The sequence below is a fragment of the Cajanus cajan genome, chromosome 6 (assembly GCF_000230855.2).
Source record: "Cajanus cajan strain Asha chromosome 6, NIPB_CcT2T_4, whole genome shotgun sequence".
NCBI lineage: Eukaryota > Viridiplantae > Streptophyta > Magnoliopsida > Fabales > Fabaceae > Cajanus > Cajanus cajan.
The window spans coordinates 11587685-11611510 of NC_138522.1; the positions used below are offsets into that span (position 1 = coordinate 11587685).

At 34.2% G+C, this 23826-nt stretch overlaps 1 protein-coding gene across 3 annotated transcripts; it reads left to right on the top strand.

Annotated features, from left to right (window-relative positions):
* The first annotated feature begins 1319 nt into the window (after positions 1 to 1319).
* On the top strand, positions 1320 to 22549 carry LOC109798104 (DNAJ heat shock N-terminal domain-containing protein). Of its 3 annotated transcripts, none has more exons than XM_083076730.1 (20): positions 1320 to 1608; positions 1684 to 1753; positions 2847 to 2889; positions 4334 to 4411; positions 4545 to 4626; positions 4733 to 4815; positions 5735 to 5792; positions 6286 to 6396; positions 7186 to 7243; positions 7475 to 7571; positions 10725 to 10760; positions 11577 to 11713; positions 11887 to 11957; positions 12050 to 12103; positions 12911 to 13053; positions 13360 to 13500; positions 20892 to 21131; positions 21350 to 21409; positions 21622 to 21900; positions 21998 to 22549. In XM_083076730.1, the coding sequence occupies exons 1-20, from the start codon at positions 1470 to 1472 to the stop codon at positions 22124 to 22126; spliced, it is 2109 nt and encodes a 702-aa protein (XP_082932856.1). In that variant the 5' UTR covers positions 1320 to 1469; the 3' UTR covers positions 22127 to 22549. The 3 variants fall into 3 exon arrangements, with proteins under 3 accessions (XP_082932856.1, XP_082932855.1, XP_082932857.1); XM_083076729.1 differs by having other exon boundaries at positions 1321 to 1608; positions 21986 to 22549; XM_083076731.1 differs by having other exon boundaries at positions 1321 to 1608; positions 6286 to 6375; positions 21986 to 22549.
* The last annotated feature ends 1277 nt before the right edge of the window (positions 22550 to 23826 follow it).

The following is a 23826-nucleotide window of genomic DNA, read 5'->3' on the forward strand; positions in this document are numbered from 1 at the left end:
GCTACAAAGCCCTCCCAACTTCATCATTTTCATCACCTAATTCTTCCTAACAACCAACAATTAACTCATTTAAGCATCATAACCCCACAAATCATACAAGAATTTGAAATAACTTTTTTTTTACCTCTTGTAGAATCAAAACCGACAAGAGGAGAAGAGGAAGAAGCAACTCCATACAAAACCTTGGCTTGAAATCCTCCGCCCTTCAAGCTTAGATTCTAGCCTCCTACTCGAATTTTAGTTGTAAGAGGTAAGAAAATGAAGGGTTTTTTTAGAAGGATTGGGAGAAGAAGAGGACTTGAGTTCACTTGCTTCTCCCTAAAGTTCTTGAAAGATATCGAATTATGAGTCTCCTTTTGAAAAACTTCCTTTTTATACCTTTCTTGAGCCAACTTTGCTTATCTCTAGTCTTCAGTTACCTAGAGATTCAACTTACTCTAAGGGTTTCTTGACTCCACAGCTCTTGACAACAACTATTAATTAAACAACAAAAGTTATAAAATCAACAATGTTACATAATTAAATTTTAATATTTTAAAAATAATTTTGGCAATTTTAAAAAAATTCTTTTAACCTATTATCTGATTCTATTTTTATCTATCATATTTATCTATGATTTTAAACTTTAAAATAAATTATCAATAATTAAAGATAATTTATGTCACAATATAAATTATTTATTATAAATCTAAAATATAATTTATGTATTTAAAAATATTAATTTCTACAAATTTTAAATATAAATTATATATTTAAATATGATATTTATTTGTATATATAATTTACCATAATAAACATTTTATCTGAACATTATTTACACATGTTAAAATATTAGTTAATAATTTATTTTAAAATAATTAAATTTAATTCATAAATTTACAATAAGTACAAATTAAAATAAATTAAAAAATTAAAAAATCTCTAAAAGCTTTTTCATTAAAAAAAAATCTCTCAAAGTTAAATTCCCAATGACCATCTCATACGAGATAATATCTAATATATATATATATATTATAAATTTTAATCATATTAAAATAAGTATTTGTCTCGTACATTAGATAAACTCAGATATAAATTATAGTTACGTGAGTCTCATCTTTCATTTGTAAGTCTCATTTTCAAACTAATAAACTTCCAATGAATTTCAACGTATAAAAAAATAATTTGAAAATAGAATATTTAAAAACATATTGACATTGTTAGCACGTAAGAATAAAATCTTAACTAATAACCAAGATCCCTTAAAAGAAAAAAATTGATAACCAAGATATGATCATTTCTTAAGATATTTTTTTTTATTTAAAAATTCTGTATATTCCAAGTTTTGAAACCGTTGATGCAAACAGAAAGAACAGAATAGCCAAGGGGAAGCGGAGACTAGAAGCGAGTGTTCCCACTGCACATAGCGATTCCACTCGTTCTCGTTCTCGTTCCTCACATTCACAATCACAATCACAATCACAATCGCCATGCCTAGGGTTTCATCATCGACTCCTTCTATGGCTTCCACACTCAGAGCCTACGCGCTCCCTATTCTTCTCTTCGCCGGAGCCATGTTCTACCAGCTCTTCCTTATTCCCAACGCCTTCCCTCCTTCCCATTACGACGGTAATCCCTCTCTTTCATTTATTCGTTATTAAGAATCTGCTTTTTGTTTTATCCTCTTTGTTTCCGCGATTGCAGTTCTGCAAATTGAGAGCTATAGTTCGGTCGATAAAGTCAAGGAGGCATACGACGAGCTTGAATCTAAATGGTAATTCTGCCGTGAGCTAATTTGAACACGCAGTTAATTCATTTGTTGTGTGCATGGTTTGCATTTGCGTTGTGATTACTGAATTTGCCATTCTCAACCGCAATTTGAAACCCTGATTTATGTGCGAGGACTGTGGATTCCGGGAAATTGTGTTACTGTATGGGAAATGCGGAAAGGAGATTCTTGTTTACTGCCTCAATGATTTGGAACATCTATGTGAATGGTGCAACACGGGTTGATTGTAGCTAACATAGTGTTTGGTTGGGGAAAATGGAGGGGAGGGTTTTTATTGAACTTTTGTTGTTTGGTTCAATTTTTAAGAAGGGAGGGAGCAAAGCCCCTCCTCGTCCTATTTTTGTCAGCCCCAATATCGGGGGGATTTGAAAGGGAGGTGATTTAAAACATTTTGAGTGTTAAAATATGTTTTGAAATTCAAAATTAGATGGGTACAAAGATAAATTAGTTTTTAAAATCCATCTCTTCACCTTGTGAACTAAATAAAAAACGAGCTCTTCTTCCCTCCTTTGTACCAATCAGCCCTTTAATGTTTTGTTTCCGTTTGGGCTGTTGGAGATGAGTAGTGTCTAGGCTACTGCTCAGTGCTCACTCTACTTAGCTTGGTTGTTTTATATTTTACATTTTTCTTTGAAGTCTGTGTGTTTATTTTTTCTTTTTCTTTTTTCAGGTCACCTTAGATGGGTGGGATTTGATCTATTTTAAGTGTCAGAATACACACACACATGCACATATGTGTGTGTGTATGAAATTGGAGTCTATATACTATGTAAAGGGAGTTTAATTACTATAACAGGAGTCTCTATACAACTTTCTCTCTGTATTGGTGGGTTGCTGGCACACTTGTGCTTCAATTCAATGTCATTTTTGCTTGTAAAAAAGAAAAAAAAAGCTTAAGATTCTTTTGGCAGAATAATTCAAATAAAGAAAAGTGATTTTTGTTTATGATGTAGTTTTTTTAACAAGTTTTCCAATATCACTTTTTTCTGAATGTACTAAAACTGTTTGGGGTGTTCCTTGTGACATTTTATCAGCATGCTATTAATAATATCATGACATTAGTTACGTTGTCTTTCAGGAATTCAGCTGTGGAAGTTCTTGATATTCATGAGTTCTTAAAGGTTGGTTGAGAGGTCATTTATCAACTATATTGTCTATCAGCCAAATAATTGTTTGATGCACAGAATCCTCCTAAGAACAAAGATCATTGATCTAAAATTTATGTTTAGATTATTTCTGTATAATTGTTACAGAAATCTTGAAAGACAAACAACTATGTAGTGACCTGAAGTGGGGATCTATAAATAATGTCTCAAACACCATGATCATTATCATTCTGCTCGATTTATACTTTGTACAAATCTAGTTTAAGTTTATTGTGTTGGTGTAATGATTCAATCTATTTTCTGAGGACCAGTTTGATTCTCATTCAATAAATTATACTTTAATGCTAACAAACTAGAGACTGTTTAATTCATTTGAATGAATCCCATCATCATGGTTTTAGGCCACAAATCTGCTTAATCAGAGATCAACAACTACTGCCTTGAAATTGTGAATTGCACCTTCCTTAATTGGTTTTTGCTAAAACTATTGGTAATGATGCGAAGAAACTCGAGAAATGAGAGCTTTGTTTGTTAATGTATGAGAGTTTCAAATGTATGGTTGAAGTAAGGTCTTTTGTAGTGAAGGTAGCCTAGTGTGAATCGATCTATACTATGTAGGCAAAACCAGGGTATTTTCAGTGAGTAAGATGAAACCATTGTGATTAAATTCGATCTGCATGTCAAATTTGGTGGCCCTTGTTAGTATTGGTTTGTGTGGAGAGTTCCTTGGAAAGCAAATGATATTCAGGCCAATAAAGTGTCGGAATTAGATATTTAATGTAACTAGTACTCTAGTAGTAGTTGAAGGTGAAACACCATTCAGTTCAACCCCTTGCATGCAGGTGGGAACCCTGGCATGCAATGTAACTCTTCTGAATAGATATGCTGAAACTGTTTTCTATTGAAAAATGTTGAAATGAGACAGATTGGGGCTAGTAATAGCTTGAATAAGATGACTATGGAGTATGGACACATGTTGTGCACGTGCACACACACATTTCATGATACAATTTACAAGGATAAGTGATTGGTGCTATTTCCTAGGCATTGATTCCTACAAACACTAAATGGATTTAGCACGTGATACATGAACTGTGTGTGGTTATTCTATAAAAAACCTGGCAGGTTGAAAGCTGGGATTCAATGTAACTATTATGAAATTTATATGCTGAAACTGTTTTGGATATTATAACTCCCAAACATGTTATGAAGGGGTGGGATTGTTTTCATGGAATTGGGCTGTAGTATACTGATTTATAAAGAAATTTATATGCTGAAACTGTTTTGGATATTATAACTCAAACATGCTATGAAGGGGTGGTTACCATATTCCCTGGTATATAATATGGTTTGATGTATTACACGTGTTCTTTATTTGATGGCTGTCCATTGTGGCACAAGTATTGTGGATTTACTATGGTTTTGTTTATGTAATTTGTTTTGAGTGCATGATTTACAGATTCGATATGCTTATGAGTTGCTGACAAATCCTTTATGGAAAAGAGACTATGACATATTTGGTATTGATGAACAACTTGTGAGTACTTTCTTTTGCATTCTTTAATCCTTGTGTCCGTTTGTAAGATCTGTTCCCTAAATGTTTGTCTCACATCCCTGATTACTATCATCCCCAAATGATTTTATTAAATGATATAATTTTGTGATGGTAGCATGTTGTTGAGAGTGCCAGCAAGCGTTATGCAGGAAAACGTGTTTCAGAATTGGACTTCCCTTTACTACAGGCCCCTTCTGGTTAGTCAAAACGTTCATCCCAGGCAATTGGAATTATTTGATGTTTTTCAATAGATTTGTGAGTCTGTGACTCATTGACACATGCATAATTTTTTTAACCTCTCAGGATCTATAGATCATCCTTCTAAAGTCATTACTGCTAGTGACTTCCAGTATATATTTCCAGATGCAAAGCCATGGCTAATTCAGGTACACATTGTTTAATATCTTGCAATCACAGTTTGTTTCTTATTTTACCTTTTCCATGAGATCAAGTTCCCTCCAAATGCAGTAGCCTGTCATGGATCTTCTATCACTAGCATCTCCTGCCCAATTTGCATCTATATCTAATGATGTTAGCATGACCCTTACCCATATAAACAATCCTGCTTTTGCCAAATTATCCTTTAATGTATCTCAGGATTCAAACAATTGCAATCCAATGACTACCACTTGGTAAGTTGAGAAATTGATTGACAACAGTAATAGGAAAGACAATGTCTGGTCTAGTCATTGTGAGATAATTTAATTCCCCAACTAATTTTTTATATTTTCCTAGGTAAGGATAGGGTTGCCCCTGATTTGGTAGAAGCTTCACATTCGGGTTCATAGGAGTATCGACAGGCTTAAAATCAAGCATCCCAGTTTTTTCCAAAACATCAAGTGCATATTTTCTTTGAGAAATATTAGTATCTTTTATTGATTGAGCTACTTCAATTCAATGGAAGTATTGCAATCATCCAAGATTTTTGGTCTAAAATTGTCTAAAGAAATATTGCCTCAACTCCTTAATGCTGTCTTGATCATTGTTGAAATTGTATAGTTTTAGATATTGAGGGAGAACAAAAAACACTAGAAAATGAAACATTTAGTTGATGTTAACTGGGATGTATGACAATATATGGATATTGATATTGACAATAACCTTGGGAGAACTACTCCACAAAAGCTAGCCATTGTAGTTTGGAGAGCCCAAGGCCTTATAAACCCCACACTAAAATCTCATACTAAAGCATGTATGTTTAATAAACCTACTGTACTGACTATTTTTGCTTGATTCTATTATCTTTATACATTTTATGCTTTAAAAGTATTAACTTGAAGTACATGCTGAATGTATTTGTATCAGTTGTATTCATCAGGGAGCGAACGTTGTGCTCAATTTTCCGAGTCATGGAATAAGATTGGTATTTGAACTGAACTCCTGACATAAAAAAATTTCTTTATGCACATGATATGTAACTGTGGAATATAGAGATAATGTTATCCTTTTATGGTTAATAATAGAATTTAATTTTCTTGAGTTAATCTTTAGGTTTTAAAATGGTATTTCTAGAAAAGGGAGAGAATTCCCTTCTCACCAAGTAGATGAAAGCTAATAAGAGAAATTTGAAAGCTTGTTTTATGATAAGGGGTAGTTTTGGGTGTAATCAATGCTTCTTCTCCTCCCTCCTTATCTCTGTTTCTGTCTCTCTCTTTCTCTTGGAAGTTTTCTGTGGACAAAAGAAAAGGCTAGGTACTAGTTTTTTTGGGCAGTATTTCCTTTCTTGTACAGAATTAAATTTTTGGAGCTGTTCTATATATTTTGCATGGACTCAAGCTAATTGATATCCAAGCAGAGTGTTATATTGGTCACTAGTTTAAGGATAAGATTATTCTTATTAATTCTTCTGTTTTTAGCTTCTTTGTTGGATCCGGTTGCAAACATTGGTATGGTGGAGCTTGGTGAGAAGGAGCATGCCATATTCCTTGCTGATAGAAGATCAACAGGCAAGCCATTTTTTAGAAATGGTATGTGCTGAATACAAACAAATTTTTATTTGTCTTTTTGTTTTTATTCATCTTACAGGATCTCTGTCAAAAACTCTTCCCAGGTTTAAATAGTTTCTTTTTTACCCTCCTGTTATATTTTTTAACAATGGTCCAACAAGGAACATTCTTTGCAAAACTTACAATTATACTTTGTAAATTCATTGTAAAGATTGTGTGTTTTACCCAAATCAGACTAGTTTCAGGTATGCTGTTAATTCTGAGTATGTTTTTTGTCTATACATACCTGTGTTCGGGACTCCTGAGCTTTTCCTTATAGCAGATATGTTGAATATATCTAGGTATACTTGTATAAAACTGATTTGTTATTGATTGTTTCCTTCTATGCTACAAATTGAGTGTTTCATTTGCTGCTGAGAATATTTTCAATAGAGGAATTGGGAATTTGATAGAGGGGAAAATCAAATTTTCGATTTGTTAAAGATTTGAATTTACCGGATTGACCTTCTATTTGAGCAAAAATTTGTTAGAATGTAGGGGTGGTGAGAAGTTAAATCATTTTCAATTTTCCGTTACACCCACCAGCAGAGCTCAATAAGTGTGTGTGTGTGTGTATGTTAGTGAGTGTTACTTATAACTGAAATTCAATATCCGAAAAGGGGTAAAAGTTTTATAAAATTTCCAGTAATTATACTTGACTAACAATTTCAAATGGCTGTTTTGTGTCATAAATGGTAGATGAATGTTTCAGATTTTAGGTTAGAAGGATCACATGTGCCTTGACTTGACCTATTGAAAATATTAATTCAGGAATTCCATCTCTTGTTGCCATTCCTGCTGGATGTCGAGCTACTAAATGTATTAATAGGTGAGTTTTATTATAAAACCAAGGGTTGATTTGAGAATAGATAATTCAAATTTTGTAAATCCTTTTTTACTTTATTAACAGAGGGTAATTCACATTTAGATTAAATTAGGTTATACAAATTATTATGTCATGTGTTTAGTGAGTCTACTTGCATAAGTCATATTCTTCTGCATGGCTTAAAAAAATAAAAATCTACTGCATGGAATTACTATACATTATTTTCCGTGTTAGGTTTGTTGGTGAGCTTACTGTTGACAAGGTTACAAATTGGTTTGCAACAACTGTATTGGCTTTACCTCAAATTAACTACTACTCAAAGGAAACACTGGTAATTTGTTTAAACTCTAAAGGATCATTCTCTTTTTCTGTAAATATGCGTGGTATTTTTTCTTTTTCTCTGGAGCAATTTTTTTGTAATATAAAGAAATTCCTTGAATAATGAACATCTGTAATGATCATGGATGAGGGGTTAATGTAGTACAATATTGGGTATGAACAAGCTTGATTATGTTCCTTGTCTTCCCTTGAGGTTTCCCTCCTTTTTGACTATTTAATTTGGTCAGTTTCAGTATTTTTTTTCCTTGAATCTCTACAGAACTAACAGATTGTTTTGGTTTATAATACACCCTTTGCTAAAATTGCTAGGCTCTCAATTGTATAAGAGGCTGTTTTTGTATGTTGGAGTAAGCTATCACTTTTATATAAAGATAGCTTCTCTCTGCAGCATTTTGATTATAAGCTTTTCTAAACACAAAATAAGATAATCCAAATCAAACGCACTTATGTTAGGATTTGAACGGTATCAAGGAAATTCAACTTTCTTTTTGGAAACATTTTAAAAATTAAATTCAATGGGCCTTTTCTATTTGTAGCTAATAGCTTGTTTTCCAAAAGTTCTCTTCAGGAGATTTTGATTATAATTTATAGGTTTTTTAAACATAAAATAAGCTAATTTAAATGCACATTTTCTGTTAAGCTTAAATCATATATCCATTGCCAATTCTGATTGTAAAACATAATCTTTCGATTGGGTTTCTCTTTCCTTCATTGTAAAAATGGATATACAAGTTATATGATTGGAAAGATAAGGGAGAATTTTCACTGGTTGAGCTCTAGTTTTGTATTTCATTTGAGATTAGAATAGTTCACTTATCTTCTTTGTGGAGTCATGCCAAAGGTCTATTAAGGGGATTACTTAAGCAGATATTCAGAGATTGGCATGTCGTCCTACATGCCTCATGCTCAACAAAGTTCTTTTCTCATTTTGCTGTACTTCATGATGGTTCTTATTGAGTCCAAGTAGGAAATTGTAAATCCCGTCTTTCTCCACTTTTTTATTTTGTTTTGCTAGCTGTCTCTAGGATACTTCATTCGGTGTCTTAATAAATGTCAAGCTGCTGCCAATGTCAGGTACTGGTGTTGAAAATTGAAATATTCAACAACTATGGACTCACCTTACTGGAGATCATGAAGTAAAAACTCTTGATTTCAAAGATTGCAAAGGTGTTGTCTATGTTTGAATATGGCTCCTTTGCTGCATCCCGTATCACTTTAGCAGTACCGTTGTACATAAATTTTTCTCCAATTTCATTAGCATGGTGTTCAAAAGCCATGACATAACCATGGTTGTCAATCTCTAATGATAACTCGTAAACTCATACGAGTTTGAGATTAGGACAACTTGTATAACTCGGAAGTAAACTTGTTTTTGAGTAATCTCGGTGATCTCGCGTGATCTCGTGTGATCTCGTGAGACCAGTCCAATTTTAAGAGATCACGATTTTTATTTTTATTTCTCAAAATAAACTAAACAACCTGTTTTGGTTAGGGTTGAGAAGAGAGTTTCATTTCACTCTCCCCGCGTTACGAAACCCTTCGATCTCCTCTATCTTCTCCGCGGTGAAGGCAAACCAGTGAACCACTCTTCTCCTTTGTGCGTTCTCCTCCTCTGTCTTCTTTATGGTGAAGGCGCGAACTAGTGAACCACTCTTCTCCTCCGTGCGTTCTCCTCCTCTATGTTCTCCTCCGCGAAGGCGACCACTTTTCTCCTCCTCTGTCTTCTCCCTTCTCCGTGAAGGCGCGAATCACTCTTCTCCTCCGTGCGTGATTGTCTGCCTTCTCCTCCGTGAGTCGCGCGGCTTCTCGAGTTAAAATGCTATTATTATGTTATTTTATTCTTTAAATGGAGTTAAAATATTCAATTATTATGTTATTTCTAATTATTTTTATTGAGTAATCTCTTACGAGTTTACAGAGCCTCCACGAGATTACGTAAACTCTCGAGATTGACAACCTTGGACATAACTAAGCTGTTCTCAAGCTTCCATTTTTGAGTTTGGGGTCATCTTTCTTAGATTGCTTGTTTCCCCAGTGATATATTCTTCCTTTTCCTTTCCTTGGAGATAGATCGAAACTGATCTTGCCCATTGGATCTAGTTTTGCCCATTTAGTTTGTGGCCTGTGATAGGCAGGGTGGGTCCTTCAATTGTGTTGTTTATGGATGGAATACTAGTTGCTAGTCTGAATGCTCCTGACTTGTCACCCTCCTTGGCAGAAAAAATTCATTCAAATGAACACCTTTCTTTTTGAATGCCTTCTTCAAATCTTATCTAGTCAGTCTAGCATACTCTCTTTTCCAGCTTGATGAAAACCTTGTGTAGATCTTTTCATTTCCTTTTACATTTCTCCATCAACCTTGCAAAAGATATATTGTTGATTTATTTCCATGGTTGACCTCCTAGTAATAAAACCAAATTGGTTCTCTACGGAATGAATCTTGTCTTGATCTTTGATCAACTACTCTCTCCCATATGCTCATAGTGTGGCTATGATGAGCTTTACCATTTTGTAGTTGGTATAGTTCTGTATGTCTTCTTCATTCCTATAAATAGAGATTAAAGTGTTTCTCCTTCATTCATCTAGCCTTTCTTAAACCTCTACCAAATTATCCAGCATTAACCATTAAACAATCACATCTTTGTGCATGTAAAAAAGATTCAACAATGTTTTATGTTAGAATTTGAGTGCCTAACATAACCTTCACTTTTATCCCGGCTCAGGATCAGCTATTTAAAGCTTCACAACAATGCACAACATGGGTGTAGTTTAAGAAGTGATAACTAATTACCTAAAAAGAAAGTGAATAAGTGATAACCAAATTCTCGTTAATTGTATTTGGATTTATTTTTAAGCTTATAGAAATATAGCTATATCATCGAATATTGACCAATATTTTTCGTTATTCTTAGATATCTGTTTTAGCAAAATGAAAATAGTTTTGTTTTGGTATAAGGGCAACAGAACAAAGGTTGTACAAGTTCATGTCATATCCAATGAATTGGACAACTTACTTTTATTTGGCTATCTTACTTTTGTTGTTGTTCAATGTTATTTACTGATTTGCTTTTGACATTTAAATTGTTTATTGTGTGAGTTTCTATGGTTACTAAGGGTATATGGAACACTACTTCCAAAATTTCAGGTGCCAAATTTTCTCGGTAAAACTAGCCATCATAAGGTACAATTTCCTTGCTCTTCTATTATACTTCCCATGTACAAATTAACTTTTGCATTTTCCTTATACATTTTTGTTGACTAAAGTTTCCATATGATATAAGAATATTATCACACAAGTTTAGGCATCAAATATACCATACCAAACATTGCAATCCTACATTTTGAGCAATTTTATATGCTAATATTTATAGGCTAGGTGCTTTAGATACCTGATCTGTGTACTGAATGCCTTCTTAAGGGTTTATCTCCATCTCTTTAGCTAGAGGCAATTAGTTGGGTCCATAAGCACTTATAGGAGAAATTGAGGTAAAATAAATTGAACATCTCCCATAAGTTAAAATCAACCTCGTACTTAAATTTTATGTAAATTCTCTCGTCTAACTTCTCCAAAAACTGAGGTGCATTATTTGATTTTAATTTATGGGAGAAGTTCAATTTGTTTTACCTTATTTTATTCTCATAAATATTTATGAAGTTTATTCAAATAGGGTCTTGGTCTCTGTCATGATTATATCTCATGTTCCTATAATTTGCTGCTCATTTGGTAACTTTTTGACGAATTTTTATTATAATATTTTCTGAAATGCTCAACTATTATCTTACTGCATGTTTGGTTCAACCTATTTTGGAGAAACAGTATCTAATTTTTGTCATCTTTATGAGAGACCTGCTGGAACAAAAAAAAATTATTTCCCGGAAATAACATATTCCCAAACACCCACTTAATCTTGTTAAGATGCCCTTTGATTGAGTAGATCTATACCTGAACTTGTCTGTTTTAATTAAGATTTGTTTTTTTGTGCATCATGACTTGTAGGTAAAAGTAATATTTTTCTCAAAATATGGGGAGCGTGCTGCTCCATTTGTACGACAAGCAGCTAAAGACTATTGGGCTTATGCTTCATTTGCATTCATTCTCTGGCGGGAAGAGGAATCTTCCTATTGGTGGGGAGCGTAAGTGACAATTTTCACTAAATCTGAATCGGGAAAACATTATTCTGTTACTTTTTTTTTATATACAGAAGATGGTGTTATGTATATTGTTATATTCACCAACTTATTGATTCATTACTTCATCTGGTATTAAGTGTTGAATCAATTTTGTTTTATCTGTTTTTAAATGTCAGATTTGGGGTGGAATCTGCACCTGCTATTGTATTTCTTAAAGACCCAGGTGTCAAACCTGTTGTTCACCATGGTCCGTTTCATCTTTGTCATACTACATGTGAATCATTTGAATCTACTTTTTCTCTTTCAATGAACTGACTATCTGTGCATTGTGTGCTGCAGGTTCAGTTAACAATTCATTTTTTTTTAACATGATGGAAAATAATAAACAGCAAGGTAGATGCAAAATTTTTTAGATTCCCATGTTTGATGCCCTAATTTTTTATAATGAACATTTGATACTAAATATTTCAAAGGTGGGTTGGGACTTGGAAGGCAATGTAGCCAGCAAATTTTTAAGTGGTATGGGGTGGAGAAGTTGCCTATATGGGTGTAGTGCACTAACTTCAATTGATCTCACAGTTGAATCTTATCCCAAAATTGATGGAATTAGCTTCTAATTTAATTGGAATAAATCAATAAACTAAAGATTTTGGGGGAACAAATATGATACTCCACTTCTGTATGAAAAATACATTCTAAAACTTTAGGTTAAAAGGAAACTTTAGTATGTAGTTCATCAGAAAAAGTAATGAAAAAAAAAAACTGGGAGGACTGTAATTATGTAGCCATTGACTTGACTATTTTTTGGATTTTATCCTTAGCACATGTTGCTTGGACCACAATATTAACCTGAAACTGTTAGTCTGTTTATACATACTATGTGTCTTTGGGACATGTTCTTATCAACTTCTTGTGAGTAGGAACCACTAAGTGATTACTGACTATTTATATCCACTTATATCAACGCAGTCCCTTGAATGTATTAGCCAATTCTTTTGATCTTACAATAGATGCATGATAATATACTATCATCATTTGAGTTTTTATGTGGTATTTCATGGTATATATAAATTACTTTCTCCATCTGATAGACACGTTATTCTATTCAAGGCATTGTTAATTTTTGTTTATAGAATGGTAAACTTTCTAAGCCCTAATTAATCTGCTTCATCTTCCTTTGTCCACCCTTTTGGTTTCCAGAGCTTCTGCAACTAAGGAGTGTGACATCAATGGAGCTAGGCTGTGATCCTCAAGGCTATTCTCGTGCTGGTTATGATACAGTTATATGGTATTGTGCTGTCGCAGTAGGAAGGCCAAGTCTGGAGTTGAACAAAATGCGTGAAGTATGTATTTTAGTGTTGTTTTGGGCATAGTTTCTAACTTTCTATGATATGTTCCACAAAGTAGGTGCTAATTCATGATTTACTTCGAGAATTATGCTTATTTAATTTCCTTACAAAAGTCTAATCTCTGTTATCATTGTTGGCATATTTGGGTTTTAACAGGTTCCTAGTAAAGTAGATGTGGGGCTCCATACTAGTTTTCTAGATACATGCATAATCTTATGAAATTGGCAATTTTCTACCATTTTTTTTTTTCAATTTTCATAGCTTCATCAAATCTGGCAGATTTTTAATTCAGTTCCATAGACTATGTGCAGGGTCCAAGAAACATTGTCTAAGCATAGCCAGGAGGATACATTGTCTGAAAATCAATCCTTTGCTCCAGCTGTGGATGCATTTAAGAGAAGCCGGTTGACATTTGCTTGGCTTGATGGTGAAAAACAGAAGGTAATCTTTTTTCTTTCATGTATTATTTATATTTTAGCTTGTTATTCTAAATATATTAGTATTCATAAAAAATTTTAAGAATGCTAATTTCATTTGACAATGACCTATAGGCATCAAAATACTTGAATATTGAAACAGATTGGCAGAAAAAGACCAGTCTCACTGATCTGTGTATTTTCCTTATATAAGGAGTGATAATGATTAGGATTACAAGAAAAGAAAAAAAAGGCTGAAGAGTCTAGAAGCCTAAGCAATCACATCAAGAGAAAGTACAATCAGAAAAGTACAGTAAAATATTTAAAAATGAAGAGGCTTTCTAAACAAGCTATTCTAGCAAAAATCAAAGCAAAAATTGTTCTAAATTGCTGCCCTGATGGTGTTTAATACTTTAATCTGCCAGACAATGGCTGTATAATGCATCGATTTGAACTTGTGACATGACCTAATTTTACTACTAAATCATTAGAATGTGTTTCATGCTTATTCATGAACATGCTATCACAATACAATGCCCAACGTTGCATATTCATCTTTTAACTGGAGGAACTTGTCTTTTTAGGAATGATATACTTGTTAAGTATAAAAGTATTATTTTTGTGCAATTATATGTGTACAAAGATGGCTTGTTCATTAGCCTACTGGCTTGTGGTATTCGTATGACGCTTTTTACAGGAAATTATGGACACAGGCATTAGAAAAGGCAGGGTTCTCATACTCATTGCAGAGAGTATAAAAGCGATCTCACATTACAATTCAACTGCACATTTCCTTTCATTACTCCTCAAGTGTTTTTGTGACAGTTAAAATACTGTTTCTTTGGCTCATAATCCAGTGCTTCATGCCATGAAAAAACTCTTGGAACTTGATTTCTTTGTTGTTCATGAAAAAGGTGTTGAATAAGCAAATCCAGGTCTTGCATGTTCCCAGTCATGATCAGTTGGTTGATGACAAAACCCATCTCGCCTACCTGATTTCTCTACTTAAGAGACAAGCTCAATGTGTCTGAGCTCTTTTCAGACTCATCCACCTGGAGCTTTTTATTCTTGGGATAGGGGGGTTGAGAAAAACTATTTTCTTGCAAGCCTTAACTGTATTTCTGTTATAAATCAGTTATCGGCTGTAGCTGTTAGTGGGCTAGCTGGCGTAGTCAGATGGTCAATATTAAGTTACTTAGTAGTCACAACATGACTACTTAAAGAGTCACATTTTAGAGGAAACAAGTTTTGATGGTTGCTAAGTCTATTGACAGTCATGGATTCTAATGTCAAAGATTTTCCAAGTAAGGGGAGTCACTTTCAGACCCAAACTAGTACTAAAGATTGATTAGCGAACTAAGTTATTCACTACTCCCTTTGGGATGCAATAATTTTTATTTTGAAATATATTAAAGTAGCTCGATGAAAAAGTCTTATAGATGAAGGTCATAATTAAGTTGTGGGATATTCAGATGTTGATTGGGCAAACTCCCCTATTGATAGGAGATCCACTTTCAAATGTTACGAATTCATTGGTTGGTAAAGAAATCAGAGAAAGAAAGAAAAATGTCATGTGAATTTTATTAAACTGTCAGGATGAAAATTGATAACACAATACAGATCTGTTGAATACAGCTATTTATGCAATGAAATAGGTTCCACTACAAGCTGGAGATAGCTTCTATTACAAGCTAAAGATCTAAGGTTAACAGCCCCCAACTGTCAACAGAAAGGCAGCTGGCTTACTAACTTTCACAAGGTGGTGTTAGGAAAAATTTAAGTCCCGCCTATCCCATATCACTAAAAAGGGTTACCCATCATTAATCTATGCACCAAGTCAACAAGCCAATAGTACTAAGCATGAGGGAGTGTATAGGAAAAAATTCAAATCCTACATCGACTAGAGATAAGGTAAACTGATATGAACCTTGTAGAGATTCCCATCATAAACAAAGAGTATATAAGTAGGGTCAACCTCAACACACTCTTTTTAATGATCTAGGATAGGCGGTACTTGTATTTTTCTCAATACACAATCTCATGCCCAACATTATTGGGCTTGGTGTGTGTATAAATGGTGGGTAACCCTTTTAGCAGATCTAGGATAGCTCTGATATCACCTTAGAAAATGAATTTGATCCTAATTAACTATACAAAACCCTTTTTAATGATCTACAATAGGTGGCACTTGTGTTTTTTCCAATAAACCCCTTCATGTGCAACATTATTGAGCTTGACACATGTATAAATTATGGATGACCCTTTTAGGGAATTTAAGATAACTCTGATATCATCTTACAAAATGGATTTGGTCTTAAATCAACTTTACAAAATTGGTTTATAAGATAATGATTTCCTTCCGCTTATATACTCTTTGTTTGTCTTATCTCTGGTCGATATGAAACTTGAGTTTTTCTCGATACTGAGTCAACAATTGACTTAGCTCAATTAACAATCTGATGTATACTATCACTTGGAAAAGTAAGAAACAAAATGATGACGCAAGGTTGAGTGCAGAAAGCAGAATATCAAGTCATGGATGCAGCTACCTGTTGTGAACTCACCTGGTTCAAATAGTTGCTTTAAGTACTTAGGATTGGGAGGTTATGCAAGTGAGATGCATTTGTAACAATGAAGTTGTCCTTGAGAGAACCTCGGATATGCATTTGCCACTAGCTTTACTAGTTTAAATGATCAATTCGTGGATGTTTTCACCAAGTCATAGAGAGAATCTCAGATAAGCTACATATGTAACAACATTGATGCATGTGATTTATAAGCTCCAATTTAAGAGTGTTAGACAAAATGATTATGGATTGATTAATAAATTATATGCTGTATATGGTTATCTAATTATGATATAATAAATGCTTCTATTTATTACTCAGTTGATATAATAATCTCCATTGTGCATTTCAAACGCACAATCTCTACCATATGTTTCTAGTTTCTCTCCTCTACATTCAACTTGTGATATTAGTTGCAAGTGGAAGGCCCAAGGGCTGGGACCTGTTTGGTTTGAGAAAACATTTTTGTTTACATAAATAATTTAAAAAATGGAACCTTATTTTCAAATATTTGTATAGGAAGTAGTGCACGTAGGATTTTTGTTTTTACTGTTTCATATACAAATATTTGGGAATGAGAAACAAAATGAACATTTTTTTTTGTAATTATCTCTAATGACTGGAATGAAGACAAAATATTTGTTTAGACAATACCTGCCGCTAATTCCTATAACCTCCTCTAATGTTTGAGTGAGGTGTTGTATTAAATTCTGTGCCTTTTGAATGAAAAATATTTTTGCATAATCTATGTCAAAACCGTGATTGGCGTTGTGTATTTTAGGAAGTTTTATATTTGCTATGCTGTATTTCTGTAACTGTCTTATGCTGCCATTATTAGATTTATTTATGCAGGATTAATCCCGTAATCATAGGGATTTGTCTCCTTAGAATTAACTGTCCATATTTCCTAAAATAGGCTGCAGATTCATGTATATATATAGAGGTTTAATAACCTCATAATATCAATAAGAGAGAATATTATTCCTTCTAAATTTGAGATGGTATCAGAGCTCCCGATCCTTGGGAGTCTCTGACCGTGCCTTTAAACCTAAGTCGCAGCCTTCATTGCTGCGCTATCTTTAACCTAAGTTGCAGTCTTCATTGTTGCGCTACCTTTAAGCCTTGTTGCAGCCTTCATTGCAGCGCAACCCTCTCTACCTTGATCATACCTGGTTATGGCTGAGGTCGTGAATCTGGAAACTGGGGACAGACCCCAGACTGCTGGAGAATTGCAGAATGTTCATTCCGCTTATCGGTTAAATGGGAAGAATTACCTCAAATGGTCTCAACTCATTAGGACCATCTTGAAAGGAAAAGGAAAGATCAGTCACCTGACTGGTAATGCACCTGATGAAACAAATCCCAAATTCAAATCATGGGATGAAGAAGACTCCATGATCATGGCATGGCTGTGGAATTCGATGGTCCCAGAAATCAGTGATACCTGCATGTTCCTTAAATCAGCAAGAGAAATTTGGGAGGCAGTCGAACAAACTTACTCTAAGGCCAAGGATGCTGCTCAAATTTATAATGTAAAGGTGAAAACCGTGGCTGCCAAACAAGGAAATAGATCAGTTACAGAATATGCCAATCAACTCAAGTCTCTATGGATGGAATTGGATCACTATCGAGTTATAAAAGCAAAGTGTTCAGAAGACTCAGCAATTCTAAAAGAATATATTGAACAAGATAGGGTCTATGATTTTTTGGTAGGCCTAAATCCTGAATATGACCAGGTCCGAATCCAAATCCTGGGAAAAGAGAAAGTCCCAGGGCTTAATGAAGTGGTAGCCATTATCCGAAGTGAAGAAAGCAGGAGAGGGCTGATGCTGGAAACCTCAACCACTGAAAGCTCGGCAATGATAGCTGAAGGAGGAACAATCATGGTTGCTAACATGAGGAAAAACTGGGTTCCCAGTATGGAGAAAAAACTAAAGTTAGCTCCGTGTTTGTTCAGTTTATCTCCATGATTAAAAATCAATTTGGGGTCGGTATTAAAAGAATTAGGTCTGACAATGCCAAGGACTACTTTAATCTTGTACTAAACTCTTTTTGCCAAAAAGAAGGGATAATCCATGAGTCCTCATGTGTGAACACACCCCAACAGAATGGGATTGCAGAAAGGAAGAATGGGCACCTATTAGATCAAACTAGAGCTCTACTTTTTCAAAACCATGTTCCTAAGAGATTTTGGGGAGAAGCCCTCCTTACTGCCACCTACCTAATCAATAGGTTACCCACTAAAATCTTAAACTTAAAAAGTCCCATGGAAGTTCTATCCTCATTCTACCCACACTTACATCCCACAAATAAACTCCAACCTAGAATATTTGGGTGTGTATCCTTTGTGCATGTTCATAGTTATGAAAGGGGAAAATTGGACCCTAGGGCTGTCAAATGTGTTTTCTTAGGGTACTCTACCACACAAAAGGGATACAAATGTTTTCACCCCATTTCAAAAAGATTCTATGTGTCAAGAGATGTCACCTTCAACGAACAAGAGAGCTACTTCAAACAGCCTCATCTTCAGGGGGAGAATGTACGAGAGGAAGATGAGACTCTCATGTTTCCAAATATGACATTTGGACCTGAAATTGGGACAAATGGCATTGCTGTCCCTAAAATTGAGTGAAGAACAGAACCTGCACCTGAACCAGTGCCTCCAGCAGCGCCTCCAGCACCTAATGGCGGAAAATTTGGAAAAAATCTTGTATATTCAAGGAGAGAAAAGGCCATTCTAGAATCTGGCAATGTCCAAGAATCCAACCCACCATCATTGCATGAGGTAACACCTTCGAACCCTATAAACTCCAATGATTCTAATGAGTTTGTTTCTGAAAATCTAGAAGCACAGGTGGACCAAACTCTTGATCTACCCATTGCCCTTAGAAAGGGAACTAGAACATGTACCCAACAACCACTTTACCCACTATCAAATTTCTTATCCTTTGAAAAATTCTCACCTACCCATAAAACTTTTCTCACAAATCTCAACTCCACACACACCTTCCTCTGTATCTGAAGCATTATCTGACAGCAAATGGAAACATGCCATGGATGTGGAAATGGAGGCGTTAAACAAAAATAGGACCTGGGAACTTGTCACTCTACCTCCTGGAAAAAAACCAGTAGGATGTAAGTGGGTATATGCAGTAAAGTACAGGGCTAATGGGACCATCGAACGTTACAAGGCAAGGTTAGTGGCCAAAGGCTTCACTCAAACCTATGGAGTTGATTACTTGGAGACATTTGCCCCGGTTGCTAAGATGAACACGGTCAGAGTAATATTGTCATTAGCAGCAAGTTATGATTGGGATCTGCAGCAGTTTGATGTGTAGAATGCATTTTTGCATGGAGACCTTGAAGAAGAAATATACATGGAGTTGCCCCCTGGGTACAATGGACAGGTTGCTGCTGGAACTGTTTGCAAATTAAGAAAGGCTCTATATGGGCTGAAACAATCCCCAAGAGCATGGTTTGGAAGATTCACCAAAGTTATGACAAGTCTGGGCTACAAACAGAGCCAAGGGGATCACACATTATTTATCAAACATTCAGTTTTAGGGGGAGTAACAATTCTATTAGTGTATGTAGATGATATTATAGTAAGTGGGGATGACAAAAGGGAACAATTGTTAAGTGAATGCCTTGCCACGGAATTCGAGATCAAGACACTAGGGAGGCTTAAATATTTTTTAGGAATTGAAGTGGCTTACTCCAAGAAAGGAATCTTCATATCTCAACAAAAGTATATTACTGACTTGCTTAAAGAAACAGGGAAGACAGGCTGCAGACCAGCAAGTACTCCAGTTGACCCAAATATAAAGTTGGGAAGTATGGAGGAGGATATTGCCGTGGACAAGGAAATGTATCAAAGACTTGTGGGCAGGCTTATTTACTTATCTCACACTAGACCAGACATTGTTTTTGCTGTGAGTCTAGTCAGCCAGTTTATGCATCAACCAAAGGAAGCACATTTACAAGCTACTCTTAGAATTGTCTAGTACCTGAAAGGGACCCCCGAAAGAGGGATTTTGTTCAAACAAAATAAGAGTGTAAGTCTTGAAGCATATACGAATGCGGACTATGCAGGGTCAGTGGTAGATAGGAGATCAACTACTGGATACTGCACCTTCCTTGGTGGAAACTTAGTGACTTGGAAGAGTAAAAAACAGAGTGTAGTGGCTAGATCAAGTGCTGAAGTAGAATTTCGAGCAATGGCCCACGAAATATGTGAACTTCTATGGCTGAAGATTATATTGGAAGATTTGAAGATAAAGTGGGATGAACCTATGAGGTTATATTGTGACAATAAATCTGCAATTAGCATAGCCCACAACCCGGTGCAGCATGATAGAACTAAACATATCGAGGTTGACAGACACTTTATCAAGGAAAAACTTGACAGTGGCATGATTTGCACACCATATGTATCCACTCAGAATCAACTTGTAGACATACTTACCAAGGGGCTGAACTGCACTAACTTTGAAAGAATTATATCCAAGCTGGGAATGGAAAACACCTATTCACCAGCTTGAGGGGGAGTGTCAAAATCGTGATTGGCGTTGTGTATTTTAGGAAGTTTTATATTTGCTATGCTGTATTTCTGTAACTGTCTTATGCTGCCATTATTAGATTTATTTATGCAGGATTAATCCCGTAATCATAGGGATTTGTCTCCTTAGAATTAACTGTCCATATTTCCTAAAATAGGCTGCAGATTCATGTATATATATAGAGGTTTAATAACCTCATAATATCAATAAGAGAGAATATTATTCCTTCTAAATTTGAGAATCTATGCAACTATTTCTGGCCTGAGCTATTAACTGAACTAATTGTTTAGGATTACTGCCAATTTTACCTTGGTCATGCGGCTAGCGATCACACTTGTGGGCAACGACGGGATATGACTGATATTCCTCGGCTATTTGTTATTCGTTTCCTGAGGAATAGTAGTGCTGTTGATTTGAGAACACAAGAAAAGACAACGTGGAAATCATTACTCGTCCAAGATCTAATGAATGATTCTGATCTGGCAGGCCAGTTTGTAGCTGGGTACAAGGGAGAAAATGATGTTTCACAGGTTTGCCATTTTGCAATAAAATTTTTCACATTGACAAGTAATGCTTTGTATGTTGTTTTCTTTCTCTTCCATTAGTTTTTACATCTATTTTGTAACTTAAATGTATTATCATCATATTACTTGTGAAATGTGTTGTGCGGTATAAGAACTATTAGTGTACAATGACGGAGACCTTTTGCACAGTTTTTTTTAAAGATATTTTCTATTTTCATCTGCAGATAATCCACTGGCTTGCAAATATTATAGCGGATGGTGACTCCAGAGACTTGCCATTCTTTGTAAGTTTTATAAACTTTTGAATAGGTTTTGTAGGTAAGCTTTAATGTGATGTGATTCTGTTTACTGGTGTTTTTCAAATGTGACATTTATTTATGTGATCATAATTTCACGATTTCCCCGATTAATGCTTTAAAATGAGAGATAGTTGTTGGTTTGATGGGATTATTTCTTTGTAGTTTGTTTATAATGCAATAACATTTTCTCGTGGCAGACACTACGAACTCCTAAGCTTGTTCCGGATGACACAGAACCTATTTGGTCCAAAACTGCACAGAGTTTTCCTTTGAAAAATCTGAAGCAAAGTATTCTGAGTGGTCTTAGTGGACTCTCTGTGCACCTTGAGGATCCAAGAGTTGGCCCCTTTTTGCTTCTAGGTGCATTAATTTCTTTGGGTACCATCTGGCTGCGAAGGAACCAACAAGTTCAGCCATTCAAACCAAGTCAACCTAGTTCCAATCAGCCATCTGAATCAAACCAACCTAGTTCCAAGGTAACTTTTGCCTTGATATACAATTATGCATATCTTGCTTTTTTTGAAATTGGAGGGAATTACTTGTATATTTTCATTCTGACAGACATCATCCCAGGATGAAAGAAAACAGAAACCAAGAGACCGGCTCCGGAGTCGGCCAAATAAAAAAGCACCCCCTTCTATGACAGATTTGGAGCCATCGGATGCTTACCAGATGCCACTATCAGATTCTGAATCTGAGTAGTTTCTGTTTGGTTTCTCCACGAGGGAAAGGAGCTTTTCCAGACATAAAGTTACATGTTCTGAAGGTGAAACTCTTGAATTGAATTCATGGTTTGGAGCCAGATAATACAAGATTGCCACCATGTCAACAAGACAACAAAAGATCAGCATGCGTATATCCCTTCTGTCAGATTCCGAGAATGAAAAAATGAAATGTGTCTATATTATATTGCGAATTTGACTGTTCCATACGTAAATTTGTTTAGTATTTGGATTTGGATATTTATTCATGTCTGTCAATTCATATAGCCTAGCCAGATGCTTTAACCAAAATTGAGAGTTTAAATTAAGTAACCTGTGAAAAGTTTATCGTTAATTCATTCCTGGAACGTCTGTTTATATTTTTTATGATTTAAATGAAATAATTAGAGTCTAAGGATATGTATATGAGTTGACTTTTGGAGGAAAAGGTCATTTTTACTTCTAATATTCTCTAATTTGGTAACTTTTTAAACTAAAGAAATAGAATAAGCTAGCATAAATTTAATGTTTTAAAGCTCTTTTATTTATAAATATTACATATTTTTTAATTTAAAAATAAAAATATCACCTCTCCTCGTTTTCCCCAAAATATTCGATCTCAATTACCCTAAAGTGGAGAATTTTTTTGCACGTACTTATTTCGGACTCAATTATAAATAAAATTAGCTAACATTAGCTCATTTATGTGATAATTAAGAAAATTAATTAATATTATTTAATTTTATTAATCAAATTAAATTTTTTTAATACTATGTTTTATTTGAACATGATATTAAAATAAAATAAAAAAGTGTTCAGACAATGTCTAAATTTGATTATTGATAGAAATAATCTTTAATTAATTTTTATTTAACTCTCAGTCGAGTCATATTAGTTTAAAGTGAAATTAGTGAGAGAAAAAAAATGATATTAAAATATATATAAAAAATCATTAAAAATATAATTTTAATAAAATGAAAGTATTTTAGAGATGGCTGTCCAGGTAAAATTAGTTAATATTTTCTAATATTTTGTTTTGCTATTTATGTCTTTTTTTTATATATATTCAGAGTGTATTGGGAGTAATTTTTGTTATGGTTTTGTATTCCGGGAGCACGCAATGAATTTTAATGATCTTAAAAAAATAATTTAAACACATTTAATTGTTATGTAATACATTTTCTTTAATTATCTTATCAGTGGAGTTGCACGGGTAGATATATAAAAATATAAATTTAAATTTTATCGTTATCGTTGTAGTCTTACCTCCGGATAAAAAAAAAATTAAAACAAACATTTTATTGGGATAAAGGTATCTTGCTCAGATGTTGGATTCTTTTTAATGACATTTGTCAAACCTGAGGTTCATTATGCTTTCCGTTTACAGCAGTTAAACACGTAAAATAAAAATTTCATGAGATTAAAGCAGTTTTCACGAGAGTTTCTAAAACACGTCTCTACAAGTGTTAAATATGGTTGAACCCATTGTTTTTCATTTTATTGTTCATATGATCATGAATTTATCGCATTTGAAGAGTCTACATTGACTTGTGGTCGAATAATATATATATATATATATATATATATATATATATATATATATATATATATATATATTAACAATCTATCAAATTATTTATTTCATTTTCTTTTTCAAATTGTTGTTGACTTGATAGATTTTCGTATTTATAATTTTTATTA